The 20,997-nt window shown below is 57.5% G+C and overlaps 1 protein-coding gene across 1 annotated transcript; it reads right to left on the reverse strand.

The window, feature by feature from the left end:
* Positions 1–1,477: 1,477 nt before the first annotated feature.
* Positions 1,478–20,349, reverse strand: MYO1F (myosin IF). The gene is made up of 28 exons (XM_054049795.1): positions 20,213–20,349; positions 16,151–16,288; positions 13,931–14,020; positions 12,814–12,908; positions 11,427–11,514; positions 10,922–11,011; positions 10,639–10,770; positions 10,427–10,561; positions 10,219–10,351; positions 9,322–9,518; positions 9,109–9,189; positions 8,794–8,880; positions 8,549–8,635; positions 8,104–8,271; positions 7,922–8,007; positions 7,476–7,557; positions 7,265–7,371; positions 6,842–6,940; positions 6,624–6,768; positions 5,709–5,823; positions 4,618–4,787; positions 4,359–4,504; positions 3,786–3,932; positions 3,558–3,706; positions 2,748–2,831; positions 2,428–2,626; positions 1,940–2,106; positions 1,478–1,848 (listed from the first exon to the last, which is right to left on the reverse strand). The coding sequence occupies exons 1-28, from the start codon at positions 20,213–20,215 to the stop codon at positions 1,772–1,774; spliced, it is 3,297 nt and encodes a 1,098-aa protein (XP_053905770.1). The 5' UTR covers positions 20,216–20,349; the 3' UTR covers positions 1,478–1,771.
* Between the last annotated feature and the right edge of the window lie 648 nt (positions 20,350–20,997).

The raw sequence follows: 20,997 nt of genomic DNA on the forward strand, positions 1-20,997 counted from the left end.
AAGGTGCAGAAAGGAGTTTCATACCCCCTTCCCTCACCCCCCAAGTATTCCAAAGCCATTTTTTTTTCATTAAAATAAACCCAGAGGTTCTACCCTCCTTCCCCCCTCCCCCCCTGCAGTGCAAGGACTCTCAAAACCCTGTGATTTACAGGGAAAATCCCTCTAAGGACAGCAGGGCTCGGAAAAACTCGCCAACCGCTGTTTGCGGCGTGGGGCCATGGAGGGGTTCCATCCCAGCAGCCTTCCTGCGTGTGCCACCCCTACCCTGGAGGAAACGGGGCCCCCTGACACCCCCCCAATCCCCCTTCTCTGGGTGAGGGGCGCTGCCTGCGGAGGGCTGTGGGAGGGAGGAAGAGGAGGTCTGGGAAGCGAGGCTGAAGCAGGATGGCGCGGGCTGTCGTCACTTCCTCCGGCTGCCTGCGCAGCCAGGGAAGAGCTCCGACATGTCGGCACTGCTCGATCTTCTCCCTGCTGCAAAGCTGCTGGAACAACGCCGGGATGGACTCAGACCCCACTTCCCCACAAATCCTTCCACCCCGGCTGCATCCCAGGGTCGGAGCCCCAGAGCCGCTGCAGCCCAGGATTATCGAATCGTGGAGCGGTTTGGGTTGGAAGAGACCTTAAAGCCCACCCAGTCCCACCCCTGCCATGGGCAGGGACACCTCCCACTGGATCAGGGGCTCCAAGCCCCATCCAACCTGGCCTGGAACCCCTCCAGGGATGGGGCAGCCACCACTGCTCTGGGCAACCTGGGCCAGGGCCTCCCCACCCTCACAGCAAAACATTTCTCCCCAAGATCTCATCTCAATCTCCCCTCTTGCAGCTGAAAACTGTCCTCCGTCATCCCCTCCCTGCACTCCCTGACCCAGAGCCCCAGCTCTCAGCCATGTGGGATCACAGATTCACAGAATCACGAGGTTGGAAAGAACCCATTGGATCATCGAGTCCAACCATTCCTAACACTCCCTAAACCATGTCCCTCAGCACTTCATCCACCCGTTCCTTAAACACCTCCAGGGAAGGGGACTCAACCCCCTCCCTGGGCAGCTGTTCCAGTGCCCCATGACTCTTACTGTGAAGAATTTTTTTTCTGATATCCAATCTGAACCTCCCCTGATGGAGCTTGAGGCCATTCCCTCTTGTCCTGTCCTCTGTCCCTTGGGAGAAGAGCCCAGCTCCCTCCTCTCCACAACCTCCTTTCAGGCAGTTGTAGATGATCTGGAGTTGGGATGATCTGGAGTCACTCCAGGCTGTGTAGACACCGGAGCAGAGTTCCTGGGGGAACTGATTTCTGCATTCAGCATCTTCTGGAGGGTTCAACGTGGAGGGAATGGGGCGGTGTCCAATGTTTGTCTGCCCACGTCCCCGTGTTGGGGACACATGCACGCAGGGCTGTTGTCACAGCGCAGGGGTGAAATGCAAACTCTGGGCTCAAGTTTTGACTGAGATTTGCTGAGTCTGATTGTTTACCATTACAAAAAACAAACAAAAAAAATTCCTATTGATACCCCAGAATCACCACATCAGTTCCACTCGCAGGGTACAAACAAGCAGCAAAGAGCTGGTCCTTGTTGCAGTGAGGCCACCATCAAAAGCAGCTGCAGGATTCAGTGGTTGAGACCAGGATGGCTCATGAGGAAGCGCTTGCTCGATGCCAGCATTGGTGGAGAACCACTGCAGATCCACCACTGTCCTCTCCGGCACGGCTTTGGCAGAGGTGGGATGGGAGGATGGTGACCCCTTCCTTGCCTCCAGCCATGCTGCACCCAGCTCAGATCTTCTGCACGTAGTTCCCAGGGAAAAGCCCTTCCTTGCCATGCAGCCGACCTTTCCACCAACCGGAGATATCTGGGAAGGGGGACAAAAGAGCTGGGTCAGGCATGGTGCTGCCGCGGCGCACGGTGGGGAGAAGCTGAGCAGGGGAGGAGGCTGGTGGCACCTTCCAGTAGGATGTCGATGACGTCTCCCACGTTGAAGCTGAGCTCGTCCACGTCCTGCCCGATGTACTGGTAGAGCGCCTGGCAGCGTGGCACGGCCACCTTGGGCTGTGGCTTGGGACGCCTGGCCGGGGGTGGCCGCTGGCTCAGGCTTCGGCGGCGCTGCATGCTGTGGAGCCGGGAGAAATGGTGTTCATTGCAGGGAGAACAGGAGGGCGCGGGATGCGCTGCTTCCTCCTTCTCATCCTGCTCTCCCCCATCAACAGGATGCTCTGTGTTTGCAGCTCGGGTGGGTTTTCCCAGTGCAGGAACTGGGAGAACTGGGTTGTGCAAGAGCCCGGGAGATGCTGAGCAAGGTGCAAGATACAAGAGCCACCACCTCCTGTTGCCTGGTTGGGCAGCTGGGCAGAGCAGAAGGATCATCCCCTAGGGCTGGCAGCGGTGGAGGACAGGGCCAGGGAGGGGATGTGGACACCAGTACAGGACCTACCCAGCCACCCCCTGGTCGGGCACATTGAGGAAATCCATGTTCTGCTCCGACGGGGGTCGTGTCTTTGGCTGACGGGTGGTGTTCCGGGTGGGCAGCGCTGCAGCTGGTGGCCCCCGTGCCTTCTGGGGCGCTGTGTAGGTGTCCCGCTGAGCCCTTCCATTGCCGCATGGGAACCGGGGTGCCCCGTTCTTGCAGGTGCCTGAAAGATCCCCCCCAGGGATGGTTCATTAGAGGGGGACCGCGTTCAGTCTGCCCCTCTCCTGGCTGGATCCAGGCTGTGCCTCCTCCCCAGCATCCTCCCCCGACACCGCCCTTCTCACCTCTGGGTGCTGGTGGGGCGCTTCGGGAGGGCGCTGGGCGCCTGCCGCCACCTCTGCTTTGCGTTGCCCCCTTCCTCGTGGGCTCTGGGGGGACACAAGCCCCCCGTTAGGTGATGGTCCCCTGGCTGGTGAGGTGGCTGCCCCTGAGATTTGTACCCAGCCCTTTGCCCCGAAATCATGGTTTGCATTGGAAGGGATCTCAAAGCCCATCCAGTTCCAACCCCCTGCCATGGGCAGGGACACCTCCCACTGGATCAGGGGCTCCAAGCCCCATCCAACCTGGCCTTGAACACCTTCAGGGATGGGGCAGCCACCACTGCTCTGGGCAACCTGGGCCGGGGCCTCCCCACCCTCATCATAGAAGAATTTCTTTCTAATACCCAATATAAATCTTCCCTCTCCCAATTTAGAGCCGTTCCCCTTGTCCTATCACTCCAGACCCTTGGAAAAAGCCCGTCCCCATCTTTCCTGGAGATCCTTTCAGCACTGGAAGCAGCTCTAAGGTCTCCCCACAGCCTTCTCTTCTCCAGGTTGAACAACCCCAGCTCTCAGCCTGTTCTCATAGCAGAGTTGCTCCAGCCCTTGGATCATCTCCATGGGCTCTTCTAGACCCCTTCCAACGGTTCCATACCCCATGCTGCCCCATCACCCGAGCAGGATTGGGTTCCTCCTAGGTGAAATGCAAGCCCTGCAGGGCTGGGGTATTCGCTGGCTCACCCTGATATTCCCAGGTCTCCAGCTGTGCCCTGCAGCCCCAGTGCTTCCGTCCCCGTCCCCCCTCCACCACTTCCCAGGTGCCCTGGCACTCACTGGCATTCCTGGGGAGCCCATCCCCAATGCTGACCGTAAGGGTTTTGCCTCCAGCTTTGAGGGTGGCCACGTCGCCTTGTCCTCTGACGAAGGTGACGTTGCGGGTGCCGCCACCGCCCCAGCCCTCCTTCTTCACTCGAAACTGTAGTCTAGGGGAGAGAGGGGCCGTGAGGTCATGTGGATGGGACCTCATCCTGCTTTGTCACCTCTCCCAGACTCCATCCTTACGTGTCCTTGAAGGAGAGGCGCAGCTTGGTGCGAGTGAGCTCCTCGTAGCGTTTACACAGCAGGCTGATCAGCTCCGTCTTGAAGATGGACTCCAAAAAGTTGTCGGCATCGTTCTCATGGAGGATAAAGAAATCATCCTGCCTGGTGCTGGGGGAGCAACCCCAGTGTTGGGGCATCAGTGGGGGCAAGGCTGGTGCCAGCCAGCGCTGGCGGGGAGCCAGGAGACCCTGCTGGGCCTCGATCAACCCCAAGGAGATGCGGAGGGTGATTTGGAGTGGCACTTGAGGACATGGTTTAGTAGGTACGGTGAGGTTGGACTGGATGAGCTTAGAGGTCTTTTCCAACCTGAATGATTCTATGAATTAGCTGGAAACCTCCTTCGCCTCCAAAGACACATAGGCAAAGCACCCTATGGGCAACCACCTCCCCACACCCCAATGCCCTGCTGCCGCCGCAGGCGTGGGGCTGGGACCTGGCTGGGGACACCAGAGGATGGAGAAGGCTGGTGGAGTTGATGGATGAAGCCCAACTGCCCAGATGCAGAGCCCACAATGCCCATGCTGGGGGACACACCTCAGTGAGATGCTGCTCACCGCCTGGAGCTCCACCTTCTTCTTCAGCACCTCCTTGATCTGCCCCTTCTCGGGCCCTTTCTTCACCTTCTCTCGCCCGATCAAGTAGAAGTACTTGGGAGTGAGGATGAAGTCCCGCTTGATGGGCTGGGAAAGGGCAGGAATAGGGGGTGTTTTGGAGGACACCACATATCTCACCCAAAGGCAGCCACCACAAGCCATGTTTTGGCCTATCCCAAGCCCTGGGCAGGTCCACGTACCTTGAATCTCCGGTCGTACTTAGTGATGGAGTCAGCAAAGTCTATCCGTTCCCGCTTGGCCAGGAACTGGCGCAGCTCCGGCCGCTCCTCCATGCCCAGGTAATCACCCACAAAATTCCGGTTAATGCTGTTCCTCCTCCTCTCTTTGAAGTTGTAAAGGATGTTGGAGGCTGTGTAGGACCCCAGAATGATGCTGGTTGGACAGGGCTCTGTGGTGGTGGCTCAGCCCACAGCCCCTGCCCACCTGCTGTCCTAAAACAGCTGTGGGAGCCATCACGTGGACTGTGGCAGCAAGAAGTGGGGCTCGTTTAATGCCATGGGAAGAATCTGAGCTGCTTGAGCTTGGTTGGACTCAAAACCTATTAACTGAGCTCAAAAAACCCCTTGAATTGGGGAGGAGGGAGCGACCCAGTGGCTTTCTGGGGTTTCCACTCGATTTTTCCCTGCACCCTTGGGAGGGTGGGAAAAGGCTCAGGTTGGGGTCAGGTGGTGACCACTGGCCTTTTCTATCCCTCTGCAAACGTTGACTCTCAGCTCCTCCTCCCTGTCCATCTGAAAGCAACAAAATGCAGAGCGAGACAGAGAGAAGCTCCATGTTCTGCCCTACGGCCCCTGTGGGCTGGAAATAAGAACAAGAAATCTGCGCACTCTTGTAGAAAAGGACCCGGGGCTCCTCGTGTTCTGCTCCCTTCTCACTCCCCTCTTCATTAGTGTCATAATTAATGGCTTTAAGTTGAAGGGGGGAAGATTTAGATTAGACATTAGGAAGAAATTCTTCATGATGAGGGTGGGGAGGCCCTGGCCCAGGTTGCCCAGAGCAGTGGTGGCTGCCCCATCCCTGGAGGTTTTCCAGGAGAGGTTGGATGGGGCTTGGAGCCCCTGATCCAGGGGGAGGTGTCCCTGCCCATGGCAGGTGGGTGGAACTGGATGGGTTCTAATGCCCCTTCCAACCCAAACCATGCCACGATTCAGTGATAAATAAGGGCTGGGGTGCTGCTCCCCTGTCACTGCAGCATCTGGGATGGCCCCAGCAAAGGACAATCCAAAACGAGTGCCAAGGTGCCGATGTCCCCATCTTTGCCTGGTCTTACCCTCCTCTCGCATCTGCTCATACTTCCGGATGGCCACGTGACGGCGCCAGGCTTTCTGGATCACCCGGGCGAAGCCGTCGAACTTCCGCTCCCGCATCTCTTCAAGGAGGAAAAGCTGGGAGACATGTGAGGTGCTGAGCGCGGCCAGCCAGGGGCCCTGTGCCGCATCCCTTCTGCCGCACATTGGCACTCCAAATCCTCCCTAGTGCTGGCCCAGACCATGCTCAGCGGCGTGCAGCATCCTCCAAGGGTGCTGGGCTGCAAGGACCAGGCGACTGAACATGAGCCAGCAGTGGCCCAGGTGGCCAAGTAGGCCAATGGCATCTTGGCTTGGATCAGAAACGGTGTGACCAGCAGGAACAGGGAGGGGATTCTCCCTCTGTAATCGGTGCTGGTGAGACCGCACCTTGAGTATTGTGTTCAGTTCTGGACCCCTCACCACAAGAAGGATGTTGAGGCTCTGGAGTGTGTCCAGAGAAGAGCAACGAAGCTGGTGAGGGGCTGGAGAACGTCTGACGAGGAGCGGCTGAGAGAGCTGGGGTTGTTTAGCCTGGAGAAGAGGAGGCTGAGGGGAGACCTTATTGCTCTCTACAACTGCCTGAAAGGAGGTTGTGGAGAGGAGGGAGCTGGGCTCTTCTCCCAAGTGACAGAGGACAGGACAAGGGGGAATGGCCTCAAGCTCCATCAGGGGAGGGTCAGAGTGGATATCAGGAAGAAGTTTTTCACAGAAAGGGTCATGGGGCCCTGGCAGAGGCTGCCCAGGGTGGTGGTGGAGTCCCCATCCCTGGAGGGATTTAAAAGATGGGTGGGTGAGGTCTTCAGGGCCATGGTTTAGTGGCAGATAGGAATGGTTGGACTCGATGACCCAAGAGGTCTTTTCCAACCTGGTGATTCTATGATTCTATGACCACCTACCGATTCGGGGTTCTTGACAAACACCTTGCTCTGCCCCATCTGGTACTGGTCCGGGTCCATGTTGACAGAGCGCAGCAAGTGCTGCACCCCTTGCCGCTCGTCCCCACGCCAGGATGGCCACGTCTCAGGGGTGAGGATGGCGTAGCTGCCAGGAGACGAGGCATAAGTCATGGCTGGGCTACTGGGACCTGCCACCCCCCATCCTGGTGGTCGCTCACCGCTGCAGGAATTTCTGGAAGAGGCGGCGGTAGGCAAAACCCGCCCGGCGCACCCGGATGTTCTCCTTCAGCCCCAGGTACTCGACTTGGTGCTTGACCCTGTGGATCCAGATGGGACACTCTCAGCGTAGGGTGACAATTTGTTGGGAGACTCTTTGGCCTTTGGCCATTGCTTTGCACTGGAATGACCTTGGCTTGTGAGAGCTTCTTGGGGCTCAGATAGAGACATGTAGAGGAGCCAATGTGTCTTCACGTCCTCCTCAGCACCTGCCTTGTGCTCCCCTGGGTCTGTGGGCAGCACACAGGGACCAGCCCAGGGGTGCAGTTTTTGGAGGAAAGATGATCCTGGCCACATCCCCATCACTGGGTTCTCTTTCCCAGGATCTCTGGGCTCCCTGATCTATCACAAGGAGCTTCTGTTACCTGTTCTCCTCCCAGTCCCGGGGCTTCTTGGTCTCGTTGGGCTTGATGCAGCGGATGTAGTGTGGCGTGCACTTCATTAGCGTGTTCACCAGGTCATTAGCCTGTTTCTGTTGCAAGGGTCGACCTCTGTAGCGTCAAAGGTGTTGGGGGAAGCCCATCACCCGGCTGCTGCCCCACAGGCAGCTCCTCTCCAGCAGCCTCTGGGACATACCTTGATTTTGGAGCCCGCAGTGGTCGGTCGCCCCTTTTTGTCAGAATCAAGCTTTTCTGGGAACAGCATCCGGATAAACCCACTGAAAGGCAGACGACAGTCCCCATGTGAGAGCTGCCAGGCTCCCTGAGCTCAGCAGGTGGAACCAGCTCCAGCTCCACTTTCTGCTGCTGGGAAACCCTGCACGGTGGCTCATCCCACGCCCCTTGACTGAGCAGGATTGGTGCTGGTGAGTGACCTCCCCTCTGCCCAGCCCTGCAGCCCCTGGGTGGTGTTGGACTCGATGGGGAGATGCCGCTGGTGCTGGTGGGGTGCTGAGCACCCCAAGCTGTGGCTCTGGCAGAAGCAGCACCAGTAAAGCTTTCTGATCTGGATGTTGAGGATGCTGCCCTCTGTCCCAGCCCTTTTGGGGTGGTCCCCAGGACCACAGCGCTGCCAGGACTTACTATTCGCTGCTCTGCATGAGCTCGATCAAGTCGGTGAAGAGCACATCGCGGTTGCGCTCGCAGAAGCCGTTCACATCATAGGAGACCTGGGGACAGAGGGGAGCTCAGCCCTGTCGTACTCTGGTCAGGGCTGTAGGGTGGTAGAATGTGGGGTGCAGGGTGAGGATTTTGGGGTGCTGTACCTTGCCTGCATAGTGGTGGATGATGAAGCCTGAGCTCCAGCTGTTGAAGTGCTCGTGGGTGCCCACGGCCGCCTGCAGCTTCTGCAGCAGGGTCTGGTCCGCCCCCTCGCCGGTGGCATGCATGGTGGCACAGACATCATCCAGGACACTCATGATCCCTGGAGGGTTCTGGAAAAGGGAGAGCAAAGCTACGGGTGTCTGAAAGCTGTGGGCAGGGCCCAATCCTGCATCTGGTTGTGCTCAAGTGCCCAGCACTTGTTAAAGTTGCTTCACGCTGTACTGCAGCTTAGGTTAAAGATGTAGAGTGGCTGCTGCTCTCCCAAGGATGCTGCCCCTCAGGACCAGCTTCTGCCACTCATCTTCAGCATCACCCAGCCCATCTGGCACCCCCCCCAGGTGCTTCAGCTCTGAGAAAGCCTCCCCCAGAGGAGAGAACCCCACTCACCAGCTTGTTCTCTATCAAGTCACACACCACCTTGTTGTTGAAGTATTGGATCTGGGTCCACTTGATCCCCTCCTGCACGTATTCCTCCTGGGGAAGCACCGGGAGAGCCAGGTGGGCCCCTGACCCATGGGATAAGGTGCAGCCCCTCTGCCCCAGCTGTGGTGCTGGGACCAGCCAGCAGTGTGGGTGCAGGGACTGAGGGACTGGTGCAGCCCTGCACGCCCCCAGCCCAGTTCCTCCAGTACCTGCTCTGCCTTCAGGGTCAGCTCTATGAAGATCTGCTGCAGCTTCTCGTTCACAAAGTTAATGCAGAATTGCTCAAAGCCATTTTTCTACAAAAGGCCACAAAACGAAAAAGAAGATGGGGCTGAGTTGGCTTCTCCTCCTCTCACTGCACCGGGAGGGGGACATCCCCAAACAGCAGAGCCTTTGGGTGCTGCTACAGGGACCCCTCTTGGGGCCATCGACTGTGAACAGCCCCTCTCTTCAGCCACCCTCCACGCTGTGGGAGCAGGGAAGGACGTTCTCCGGTTGGGCTCCTGCACCAAAGAAATGCATACCTGGAATATTTCAAAGCCGTAGATGTCCAGCACCCCGATGCTGTACTCCTCGTATGGCTTCTGCATAGCTCGGTTGATAGACTGTAGGGAAAGACAGGTGTGTCCTCTTCATCCAAGCCATAGGGTGGTGGGGCTGGCTGCACGAGGGAGGGGATGGCGAGCATCCTCTGCGCGCTGTGGCCACCCTCAGCCCAGCCTGCCAGCGTCACACACCTCCACGAGGAAGTCGAAGACGCGTGCGTAGAGCCCCTTGGCCAAGGCGTCCCGGGTGTAAGCTGCCTGCTCCACGTTGAGGGTGACGGTGATGGACTCGGAGCGGCCGCCCCATTTGCTGTCCATTTTCCTGCTGGTGACCTTCTCGTTGAGGCGGTCCTGGTCGATCCCCAGCAGGTAGGCAGGGAAAGCCAGTGCTGGGTAGGTGGGGGTATAGTCAGGGCTGTCTGCTCCCCAGATGCCCCCAGCACACTGCCTGCAGCCACTGCTGGACCTCCCAGCCCTGGCCAAGTGCAAAAGACAGCAGCGGGGCAGCAGCCGGGGATGTGGGACATGATCCTTCCTCTGCTAAATCGCTGCAAGCAACTCCTGGCATCCACCTCCTTGCTAGTTAAGCTCTGCTTGTTGCCTCAGTTTCCCCACATCTAATGTGGGGAAGATGCTGATGCCACCTCTTTCAACTGCCAAGAGATTTGTGCTATGGATGCTTTGCAATTCATTGCCAAGAGGCTCTGCGAGCATCCCTGCTTGTCATAGAATCATAGAATCACCAGGTTGGAAAAGACCTCTTGGATCATCGAGTCCAACCTTTCCTATCTGCCACTAAACCATATCCCTGAGCACCTCATCTACCTGTGTTTTAAATACCTCCAGGGATGGGGACTCCACCACCCCCCTGGGCAGCCTCTGACAGCACCCGATGACCCTTGCTGTGAAAAATTTTTTCCTGACATCCAGCCTGACCCTCCACTGGCGCAGCTTGAGGCCATTCCCCCTTGTCCTGTCCTCTGTCACTTGGGAGAAGAGCCCAGCTCCCTCCTCTCCACAACCTCCTTTCAGGGAGTTGTAGAGAGCAATGAGGTCTCCCTGCGGAGCAGGGGAGAGTTCGCTACTCACAGTCAGCATTTTCCACCCGGGCGTAGTTGCCTTCCTCCTGAAAGCTGATGTTTCCCAGGTGCAGGATCCCTGCCACGATCTGCAGCACCAGCTGCTGATCCTCACCCCGGATTCCGATGACCTGCATGGCGTTCTGGGGGTGCGGAGAGCCTGTCAGCCCCTGCCCGGCTGCAGGCAGCGTTGGGGACTCCCTATCCCAGGCACTCACCATGGTCTCATGGAAGTCACTGCGGTCATCCGTGCCCTCCACCTGGTACGTGTCCGACTGATTCAGGTAGTAGTAATAATCCGGGCTCATGATCCCCAGGTTCTGACGCTGCTCTTGGGATGCTCCTTCGATGAGCTGGGAGAGAAACAGAGTTTGTGGTTACCCAACCCTGATCCCTGCGGCAGCCTCAGCTGTCTCTGTGCTCCCCGTACCTGGTAGTAGATGTGGAAATTCCTCTCGCACTCATTCTGGCTCACCACCCGCGACTTCTCTAGCAGAAAGTTGGAGATCTTCCCCCCGTCGGGCTCACCGCCTCGGCTGAACTGGATCTCGAAGTACTTCCCCTGCACCGGCACAGCTCCTGCTCAGAGCCGTGGCTGTGACAGCAGGAATCTTCTCTCCCCATGGCCCTTGGTTCCTCTCCCCATTCTCCCACCACACTAGAACCAATGGTGGGATGGATCCTGACCCTTTGCACCTGCCCTGGTGACTTACAAAGCGGCTGGAGTTGTTGTTCCGTATGGTTTTGGCATTCCCGAAGGCTTCCAGCAGTGGGTTGGACTGCAGGATGATGTCCTTCACATGCTGGAGGCAGAGGAAAGGAGGGTCTGAGCTGGGAGACCACATACCAGAGAAGAGAAGGCTGTGGGGAGACCTTATTGTGGCCTCCCAATATCTGAAGGGGCTACAGGAAAGTTGAGGAGGGACTGTTTACAAGGACATGGAGTGATAGGATGAGGGGGAATGGCTTTAAATTGGAGAGGGGAAGATTTAGGTTAGACATTAGGAAGAAATTCTTCATGATGAGGGTGGAACAGGTTGCCCAGAGAGGTTGTGTCTGTTCCATCTGTGGAGGTGTTCAAGGCCAGGCTGGATGGGGCTTGGAGCAACTGGATCCAGTGGGAGATGTCCCTGCCCTTGGCGGGGGGTGGACCTTGGGGTCCCTTCCAACCTGATGGGGAGCAGCTGGGGGGTGATGCAGGGGGGGAAGCAGCCATACCTGTACTTTCTCACCACCTCCGGACACTTTGGAGATGTAGCCCATGATGTATTTCGCTGCCACCGTTTTCCCAGCCCCGCTTTCACCACTGTGCAAATGTCAAAGCAGAGGAGACATGAAACGGCCCTTCTGGAGACACCTATCATGGGGTGCTTGGGGGTAGGATGTTGGAGGGGGATCTGGGGTGATGGGGGGTCATGGGGGCTGTGACCTCCCTCCTGCTGTGTACTCTGAGCTATGTTTGCAGTGTTCTCCCATCTCTAACGCAAGGTCAGGCAGAGCTGGAGCCACCTCCAAATTAGCAGAGATTGACTGTTGTGAGGTTCATAATAACACTAAAATTAGACCTTGGAAAGTAATAAAATATGCATAAGGTTCTGGGAAAATGTATGCATCTGCATGTAAGCGGAAATCTCTTCTGTCCCAGCTCTTGCCTCGCTGCTCTCGCTCGATGATCACCGCCTTGTGTAGGCAAGGCTGAGAAAAGATGCTCGCCTTCTGAAACTCAAAAACGAGTCTCAGAGAGTTTATTCGCCGGCATTTTCGGTATGAAAACCGAGGTTGGGCGAGGAGCTGCTCCAGGAGGAGATGCTGGATTTCTTGTTGAGGCTCTGGAGTGTGTCCAGAGAAGAGCAACGAAGCTGGTGAGGGGCTGGAGAACGTCTGACGAGGAGCGGCTGAGAGAGCTGGGGGTGTTTAGCCTGGAGAAGAGGAGGCTGAGGGGAGACCTTATTGCTCTCTACAACTACCTGAAAGGAGGTTGTGGAGAGGAGGGAGCTGGGCTCTACTCCCAAGGGACAGAGGACAGGACAAGGGGGAATGGCCTCAAGCTGTGCCAGGGGAGGTTCAGGTTGGATATCAGAAAAAAATTCTTCACAGTAAGAGTCATTTGGCACTGGAACAGCTGCCCAGGGAGGGGGTGGAGTCGCCTTCCCTGGAGGTGTTTAAGGAACGGGTGGATGAAGTGCTGAGGGAAATGGTTTAGGGAGTGTTAGGAATGGTTGGACTCGATGATCCAATGGGTCCTTTCCAACCTTGTGATTCTGTGATTCTGTGATTTTGGAGGGGAGAAGGGAGACTTGGGAGCCTCAAGGGGAAGTCTCTGGCCTTGCCCCACATCCTGATCATTTCCCTTGCAACACTCATCCGGAAAAGCGCATTGCACAAGGCTCGTTCCCTGCCTGGGATGACCTGGTCGCAGCCCGTGGTGCCCATGGCCCAGGATGCTGGGGTCCCTCGGGGTCCCCCAGGACCTCACTGCTGGGCTTCAGCTGCCACGGTCCTGCTGCCGTGTTTAGCTGGGATGCCCCGAGATGTGGGGAGATGGGGGCAACCACCCCCGGACCAACGGCACGGGGTCCCCAACTGCGCCCCACGTGCACCCTACCTGATGATGACGCACTGGTTCTCCCCGTCGATGAGCATGTTGCGGTACATGTTGTCGGTCAGGGCGTAGATATGGGGGGGATTTTCATACTGAGCCTAAAGTGGGGGGAGAAGGAGAGCAGGGCTGAGCAGAGAGCAGCCATGAGACCCCCACTCCGAGCCTCCTCCCCAAACCCCCATCACTCTGCCCAGGCATTGCAGGAGGCAGCAGAACACAGCAGGGACAGGGAATATGGTCTCTGGGCACAAGCATGGCCTCGTGAGACCTCATCTGGAATATTGTGTCCAGATCTGGAATATTGTGTCAAGTTCTGGAATCTTCAACGTAAGAAGGAGATGGAACTGTTGGCATGGGTCCAGAGGAGGCTACAAGGATGATCTGAGGGCTCCTCAGATGATCCTGAGAACCTCCCATAGGAGGACAGGCTGAGAGAGTTGGGGTTGTTCAGCCTGGAGAAGAGAAGGCTCAGAGGAGACCTTATAGAGACCTTCCAGTACCTGAAGGGGCTCCAGGAAAGCTGGAGAGGGGCTGTTCATAAAGGCTCATGGGGACAGGATGAGGGGGAACGGATGTAAACTGGAGAGGGGCAGATTTAGACTGGACATAAGGAAGAGTTTCTTTACAATGAGAGTGGGGAGGCCCTGGCCCAGGTTGCCCAGAGCAGTGGTGGCTGCCCCATCCCTGGAGGGGTTCCAGGCCAGGTTGGATGGGGCTTGGAGCCCCTGATCCAGTGGGAGGTGTCCCTGCCCATGGCGAGGGCGTTGGAACTGGATGATCTCTAAGGTCCCTTCCAACCCAAACGATTCTATGATTCTATGATTCTACGAGTAGAGGTCAGATGGTCTTTTGGCTCTCCCCACCTCCTTGGGAAGCTCCTTGTTGCACAGCCAGTAACTCAGGCTGATTTTACCATACTTGGGCTACTTTGGTGTGTCTTTATAGGCTGAATTTCCCAGGAATGTGGAATTGCTCCCAAGTCTCATCATTGAATCGCCATCAATGTGTTTGGAAGCACCAACCCCTGCAGCACCCAAAGGGCTGGGGAGGATGGGGACACTCATGGGACACCCCTAGGATGTTTCACACCAAATTAAACCCAACGCCACAGCAGCCTCACCGCGCCCTGATACAACTCGATCTCCCGGTCCGTGAAGTATGGCATCTGCTTGAAGGGGTTGACGGAGATGAGCACCGGCCCGATGTAGGTCTGAGCAGCAGGTTAAGGTCTGTCCATCGTTTTTCATGTCCCACCGCCCCTCTCACCGTGTTGGGAGGCAGAGTCAGTGCGAGCAATGACAGGAAGGTGTTTGGGGGTCCCTGCCTCTTCCTGGAAGCTGCACCAGGGATGCCACAAGGATTTCTAGCTCAGGTGCAGGCAGAGATGCTACTATGAGTTGGTAGTCTTGCTTCACTCCTTTGGCCCTGGTGTGCCCCTGCAGTGGGACCAGGTTGCAACAGGTGGATCCTCGCAGCTTCCCAGTTTTGTACATGATGCCTTACTCTGAGGATCAGCTCCAAAAGTATCATTCCCAGCACCCCGCAGCCTCCCATCATTCTTCTGCTCAGCTACTCATGCTCCATCTACGGCTTTTGCAGCAGGAGCCCACCTCCACTTGCCAAGCAGGGAAACTGAGGCACGGAGAGGAGAAAAACTGCCTGCTCTTGCCACCCAGACACTTCAGCTCCCTCAGCCCCTGCCTGCAGCATCCCTGAGTCACCCAGGTGTGGGCAGGGAAATGGAAAACAGGGAATTGTGCCTGGTGACGCAGCAGCAGGAGGGGGCTGAGCCCTCAGCACGCGGGGCAAATGCTGGGGAGGAGGAAGCTGGGCGCCCTTGCTGTCCTATTTTCAGCCCACCTGACAGCAGGGAAGGGGGAAGAGCAGGCGAAGGGCAGGAAAAGAGGGGCTTTTCTGGGAAATGCAGAAGCGCGGGGCGTTGAGTCATGGCCAGGCAGAGGCCCTGTGCACAGCAGCCCGCAAAAAAAGGAAGAAAGAGGCTCTGTGAGGTAAATTTTTTCTTCAAAAACAATAAAAAAGCCAACCCCAAAGCCAGCCCCTAAATGCAGTTAAAGCCCCAGGGCTGCAGAGAGAGCGGCGAGGATGGCTGCGTCACCACCGGCCGAGACAGAGCATCGCCTTGTAAGGACGGAGCTGCATCTTCAGGGAAACCACAGCAGCTCGCGGTGGTGTGAGCAAGTGGCTCAGCTCCATCTCAGCGCCGCTGCCGGTGGATTCCTCACTGTGCCCTGCTCTGCACAGCAGTGATTTTGTCCTCTTCCTCACCAGAGCCGTCTGCCCGCGGGATCTGGGGTGCAGGCAAAGCGTGTGCGATGATATGGGGGTGCTGAGCCGGCAGCATCCCCAAGCAGGTGTGGGGGGAACATGAGAAGGGCTCAGCTCTTGGAATCCTGTACGTGAGGACAGCTCGTCACCTGCGCCACAAAGCCTGAAAGCCACCAAGCCTGCGCTCAGCAGCGTCAGCTCCATGGTGGGAGCCAGCGGCCACAAAAGCATCTGGGCTGGGGGGTGATGCACTGGGGACAACACAGGGTGGGAACTTTCCATCCCGTGTGGGCTTAGTATCATTAAGGTTGGAAAAGAACTCCAAGCTCATCCAATCCAACCGTCAGCCCCATCCTACCGTGCCTACTAAAGCATGTCCTGAAGCGTCACATCTACACAATTTTTGAACCCCTCCAGGGATGGAGACTCCCCCACTGCCCCGAGCAGCCTCTGCCAGGGCTTCACCACTCTGTCAGCAAAGATATTTTTCCTAACATCCAGTCTAAACCTGCCCTGGTGCAACTTGGTGCTTCTTGTCCTGAGGCCAGTGGAGAGTGAGGGGTGGCACCGACTCCTCACATCTGCAGGGATGCTCCTGGTCCATCCAGGGTTTGCTTGCGTTTCCTGTGGGTGCGGAGCAGCCAAGGCACAGTGTGGGCATCAGGGGGGTTGGGTGACACCAACAGGGGACAACGGCCACTGCTGCCACTGGGGTCTGGCTCCCCTGGCACAGGCGGGTGGGTCTCCAGTGCGCTGGAGCAGTGGGTACAGTAGATGAAGGGCTTTTCTCAGTGCTCTTTGTTTAGATCTTTGTGGCCACAAAGGAAGGACCAAAACAGGTCCCAGGGCTCAGAGGGATGGGAGCCACCATTGCAGTGCCTGCTGAGTGCAACTCAGCTTCAGCGTGGCAGCGTTCCCCAAGCTGATTGCAATCTTGTCCCACCACAGTGCGGGACGGGACCCTCTGCAAGCGTTGGGGTAGCCTCAGTTTGGCCAAGGCATTGGCAAAGCCCTGCCGCTCCCCAGCCCTGTCCTGCTGCTTCAGGAAGGATACAAAGATGTAATCATCCATAAAACGCTTCTTGAGGTTCTCCACGATGGCCTCCTCGGAGATCTTGGAGAGCAGGACCATGTCGTCCACACCGCTCTGCTTGACATTGTGGCTCTGCCAGTGGAAACGCTCCTTGCTGCCCTGCGGGAAGAGGGTGACGGCAACTGCACCGGGGCCACCGCCGATGGGAATGGGGCTCCAAGGCCTGGATCTGGACCCCGTTACCCCTACAACTGGCCCCCACCCCAGCTGTGGCTTCAAAACAGGCCCCTCTGGGTGGTTTAGTCATGCTGAGACCTTCCAAAGCTCAAAATCCCAGCTCTGCTGCCCCTGGGCTTGCCCCATGCCTCTGGCCGGATCCTGCCCCACCACAGGTCTGGCTCCCTGGAGAGGAGCATTTAGAGCCCTGACAGCCAGCAGACACCTTTGTAGCACCCCCCTCGCTCATCACGGAGGCACCAAAGGACTAAGGAAGCAATTGCTGCATCAGCTCTGCTTATGAGTCAAAGGGGCAGCAAAAATAACCCAAGGGAAGGGCAGACATCGCAGCTGGTGGCGATGTCTCCGGCACTGCACATCCTCTGCGCCCTCCCGTGTCCCCTCTGCCCCAGGGCGGATGTGGGACTGTGCCCCATCGCCCTTTCCTTAGGGATTTAAGCCCTAAGCAGAGCCTTGGGCTGGGAGGAGAGGGTAAGATGTCACCCTGCAAGAAGAAGACTTGTCAAAGTCCTCTTGTCCTCTGTGCTGCAGAGGATCCTTGCTGAGCGCAGCTGTGGAGCCCATGGACTAGAACTGCTCCTCTGCGCCTGTCCCACGGCCCACGCCGTTCCGCTTTCACCCCAGTGCTCCCGGTACCCATTTCACTTCTCCTCCCCCCCCATCACCCTCTTACTCTTTGCATTTCCCTTTTCTTCTCTTCCCCTTTTGCTTCATTTTCCTGTTGGCTCTCAAGATTTCAGGCCTCTGGACCCCGATGCCCCTCCACCCTCCTGCCTACCCCTGATTTTCGCATGCTGCTCCCCATTCCCGCCCTTGGATGCTCAACACAACCCAGCACCGTCACGACGGGGGATGAAGGGACCGTCAGGAGCACAGAGGAGCTTGGTGGTCATCATGCTGCTCCTCTGAGCCACCTCCTTCCCTGCTGGATTGCTGGACTTCACAACCCAAACTATTGTCCATACCTCCCAAACCCCAAGTGCAGCTCAAGCCCCTGTAGTTGGCAGTGGAAGGGCTTTTGGCTTCTTTGTCCCACCACCTTCCCTTGGATGCATGGTCCTGGGTCAGCTCAGGAGGTCCAGGAGGGATGGGGGCTGCTCATGTGTCCTGAAACCATGCAGGAGCTTCTCCTCTTCCTCCTATTTGTTGCTTATGGGTTTTTTCTTACCTTCCCCTCCTCTTCCTCCCCTCTATCCTACTAAGCCCCTCGAAAAGCCACCTGGAAAACCGCAGACAGGGTCAGTCATCGTTCCAGACCACCGTGCTGTCACCCCGGGGGAGCTGCAGGTGACACCAGGAGCTGCCCAGCTTCAACCCAACATGGCCAAAACGTTGTGCTCCAGGTGAACTCCAGGAGTTTGGAGGAGCCTCTGGGCAGTCTGACACCTCGATTGCCCTTCCCCGTCCTCCACCGCTCCGAGCCCTTCGGTGCAGACACCCTGGGCTCGCATCGCTGGTTCTGGCACCAAATGAAGACAAATCTGAGCGTTTCCTGTATTGCCACCTCTGTGTTTTTAAGTTGACAGCCAGAGTTTCTCCTTCCATCAAACGACTGCCGAGAGTTGGGTGCAGGGTAGGCGCTTTCCTGGCCCAGGAGGGCACCTGATGCAGCCCAGCTGCAGGGAAAACACCGGCTCGCTTTAAATGAAGGTTTTGCCCCGAATATTTGCAAGCCCGTGGGTGGTTTTGCCCTGTTTCTGAAAGCACAAAGCCTGTCTGGCTTTACTCAGCACATCCTGAGAGCCGGCGCAGGGGGGGTCACGGGGCCGGAGCTCGCTCAGCTAAGTAAAAATCTTGTGGGGAGGATGAAGAGGATGATATTCCCTCAAAGCCATGACGTTGCCCAAGCTCGGAGCTCAGCAGGACGGGGGCTGCAGGCAGCATCCCTGCAGGAGCAGGGGTTGAAACTGAATTTGCTTTCAGACATTTGGGGCAGCGATTCCTCGGTCCCCCCCTCTGTTGAGCCAGGGAGCAGCTCAACAGCCACCGTGGGGGTCTCCAGGGAAAGGGATCGATGCGTAACCTGGACCAAATATCTCCATGAGGCTGTTTGCATCCTAAAGCCGAGTGGGGAGCAGCTTCTTGATCTGGGCTTCCAGGTGCAGTTTGAAGCTGCTTTGCACAAGGGACTTAGCTCTGATGGATTGATGCGTGGGGAGCCCCAGCAGGACCCCCAGGAGCGCCCCAGCCAAGGGCTGTGGGATGGGGACTGTCACCATCGAGGCCACCACCCGGGCTTGGGTGTGCAGATGCACCCGATGCTCGCGATAGCATCGTTCAGGCAGGGAGGGGAGCAGCCCTGTAGCACCAACTGCAAAACATCATCTGTTTTTCTTCAAATTTCAGGTTTCAACCACCAACCCCCCCCCCCCCCGCAAGCTCAAGGTGGCACCTTTTGACTTGAGATGGGGCAAGCCAAGATGCAGCCAACACCTTAAAACCACCGGAAGCCTTGAGAAGAGCAGCTCGGGGTGATGCATGGCTGTCACAACCCTGCCAGGTCTCAGATAGCGTTTGGGGTTTGGAGATGGTGGTTTGGGGATGGGGGATGGCCCTGGAGCTGGAGCTGGGGTTGTGGCTGTGTATCCCCACTGTCCTTCATAAAGCCACAAAGCATCTTCAGGTCTTAGGTGGTGGTGGGGAGGGAACAGTGTGTGTGCATCTTGCAGGGGACAGCATCTGAGCAGCCTCTCAGAGGTGACAACCACGACTCTGGGTGGGGGAAGGCTCTGTTTCAGCCTGGCCACTGTCCTCTGCCTGGTGAGGTGGTGATATCTGGGCACAGCAATGCTTTGAGCCACCTGGGCCATCCTGTGCACACCTTTACTCCTTTACTCTACAACTGCCTGAAAGGAGGTTGTGGAGAGGAGGGAGCTGGGCTCTTCTCCCAAGTGACAGAGGACAGGACAAGGGGGAATGGCCTCAAGCTGCACCAGGGGAGGGTCAGGCTGGACATTGGGAAAAAAATTTTCATGGAAAGGGTCATTTGGCACTGGAACAGCTGCCCAGGGAGGAGGTGGAGTCCCCTTCCCTGGAGGTGTTTAAGGGATGGGTGGATGAGGTGCTGAGGGTTATGGTTTAGAGATTGTTAGGAATGGTTGGACCCGATGATCCAGTGGGTCCCTTCCAACCTGGTGATTCTACGATTCCATGCCTGAGCACCTCCCTAATTTTGAGAGGTTTCGTCTTCCTCTTCTGCCTCCAGATGAGCTTCCAGCTCTGGCTGCAGCCTTTTAAGCAGCCTCGTGTCCTGCCCAGAGCCCCTCTTCTCTGCAGGTGCCGGGGTGTGAGGTCCAACCCTGGGATGCAACACCCAGAGGGTCCTTCCTGGCTTGAACTGGCCTGGGGGCCTCAGCTCCCACCGGCAGCTCCTGCCACCCCACGGCACCACACCTTGCCCTCACCCCGCTGACACCACGAGCGCTGAAACCAAAAGCTCTTGGTGGGAAGTTGGACCAAGAGGAACATTAAGGGTTCTCCTGCAGGCACCGCACTAATGACAGCAAAATCAAACCCACTCTATGTCAGCCCAATCTCAGCACTTGGTGCCTCCATCCTGGTCGGGTCAGCATTCCTGAAAGCATCAATCCTGCACCCAGCACCCATCCCTGGCTGCTCCCCACTGCTGTGCCCAGTGCCTCAGCGAGCCCCAGCTCCACTCCGTGTCCCCAAGCCTGTCCGGCGGGGGCACTGGGTGGGCTCCTGGCACCTCCTGGAAAGCAGCAAGGAGCCACGATGGGTGCAGGAGAGGACACGGCTGAGGTAGCCCTGAGGTGGCAGGAAAAGGGGTGACATCCCCAGGGTGCTCGAGCGAGACAGGGTTGAGGGACCCCAGGGTGCACTCACCATGATGTCCCTGTGCCTTGACCCCAGGGATGGGGCGCTCGGGGCTCCTGTCACCGAGGACACGGGGCCATCTCGGACCGCTTTGCTTTTGTGTTGCTGCTGCAACTACAAATTACAACTAATTTCTTGCTTTTTATTTTTTTTTCCCTCCTCCCACTTCCTCATTTCGCCCTGGTTTGCCGGGGGGGGTGGGGAGGACGCGGGTGGGGAGGGCTCTTGGGGTGGCCCTGCCCAGGGCGTCCCCACCTCTGCTGCAGTTGGGTGCTGCTGATGCCAGGAGGCACCTCCTGGGTAAGTGGGTCGATGCTGGTAGAGCTCAGCAGGGATGCTCAGATCCTCCACAAAACCTTTCCTCCCAACTCCAAGGGGACCATTTGGGGTGTCCCCCTCCACCAAGGGTGCCCAGCCAACCTGTGAAGGCTCTTCCACACAGCAGCTCTGGGTGAATGTCCACTTCTCCAACCTACTCCGATCACTCAGGCTGCAAGGAAAACCCTCTCCTGCTGCCCAAACACAATGGCATCTTGGGCTGGATCAGAAACAGTGGCCAGCAGGAGCAGGGAAGGGATTGTGCCCTTGTGCTCGGCATTGGTGAGGCTCCACCTCAAATCCTGGGTTCAGTTTTGGGCCCCTCAGTACAAGAAGGACACTGAGGGGCTGGAGTGCATCCAGAGAAGGGGAACAGAGCTGGAGAAGGGTCTGAAGAACATTATGAGGAGCAGCTGAGGGAGCTGGGGATGTTTAGGCTGGAAAAAAGGAGCTGAGAGGAGACCTCATCGCTCTCT

The sequence above is a fragment of the Cuculus canorus genome, chromosome 27 (genome assembly GCF_017976375.1).
Source record: "Cuculus canorus isolate bCucCan1 chromosome 27, bCucCan1.pri, whole genome shotgun sequence".
Taxonomy (NCBI): Eukaryota; Metazoa; Chordata; class Aves; order Cuculiformes; family Cuculidae; genus Cuculus; species Cuculus canorus.

Excerpts from the sequence above, each read along its gene's own strand:
- MYO1F (XM_054049795.1), bottom strand. Across the intron at positions 6,941-7,264 it reads CGGGACTGGGAGGAGAACAG|GGTCAAGCACCAAGTCGAGT; the intron begins GTAACAGAAGCT and ends CTGGATCCACAG. Across the intron at positions 2,107-2,427 it reads CCCGACCAGGGGGTGGCTGG|CATGCAGCGCCGCCGAAGCC; the intron begins GTAGGTCCTGTA and ends CCGGCTCCACAG.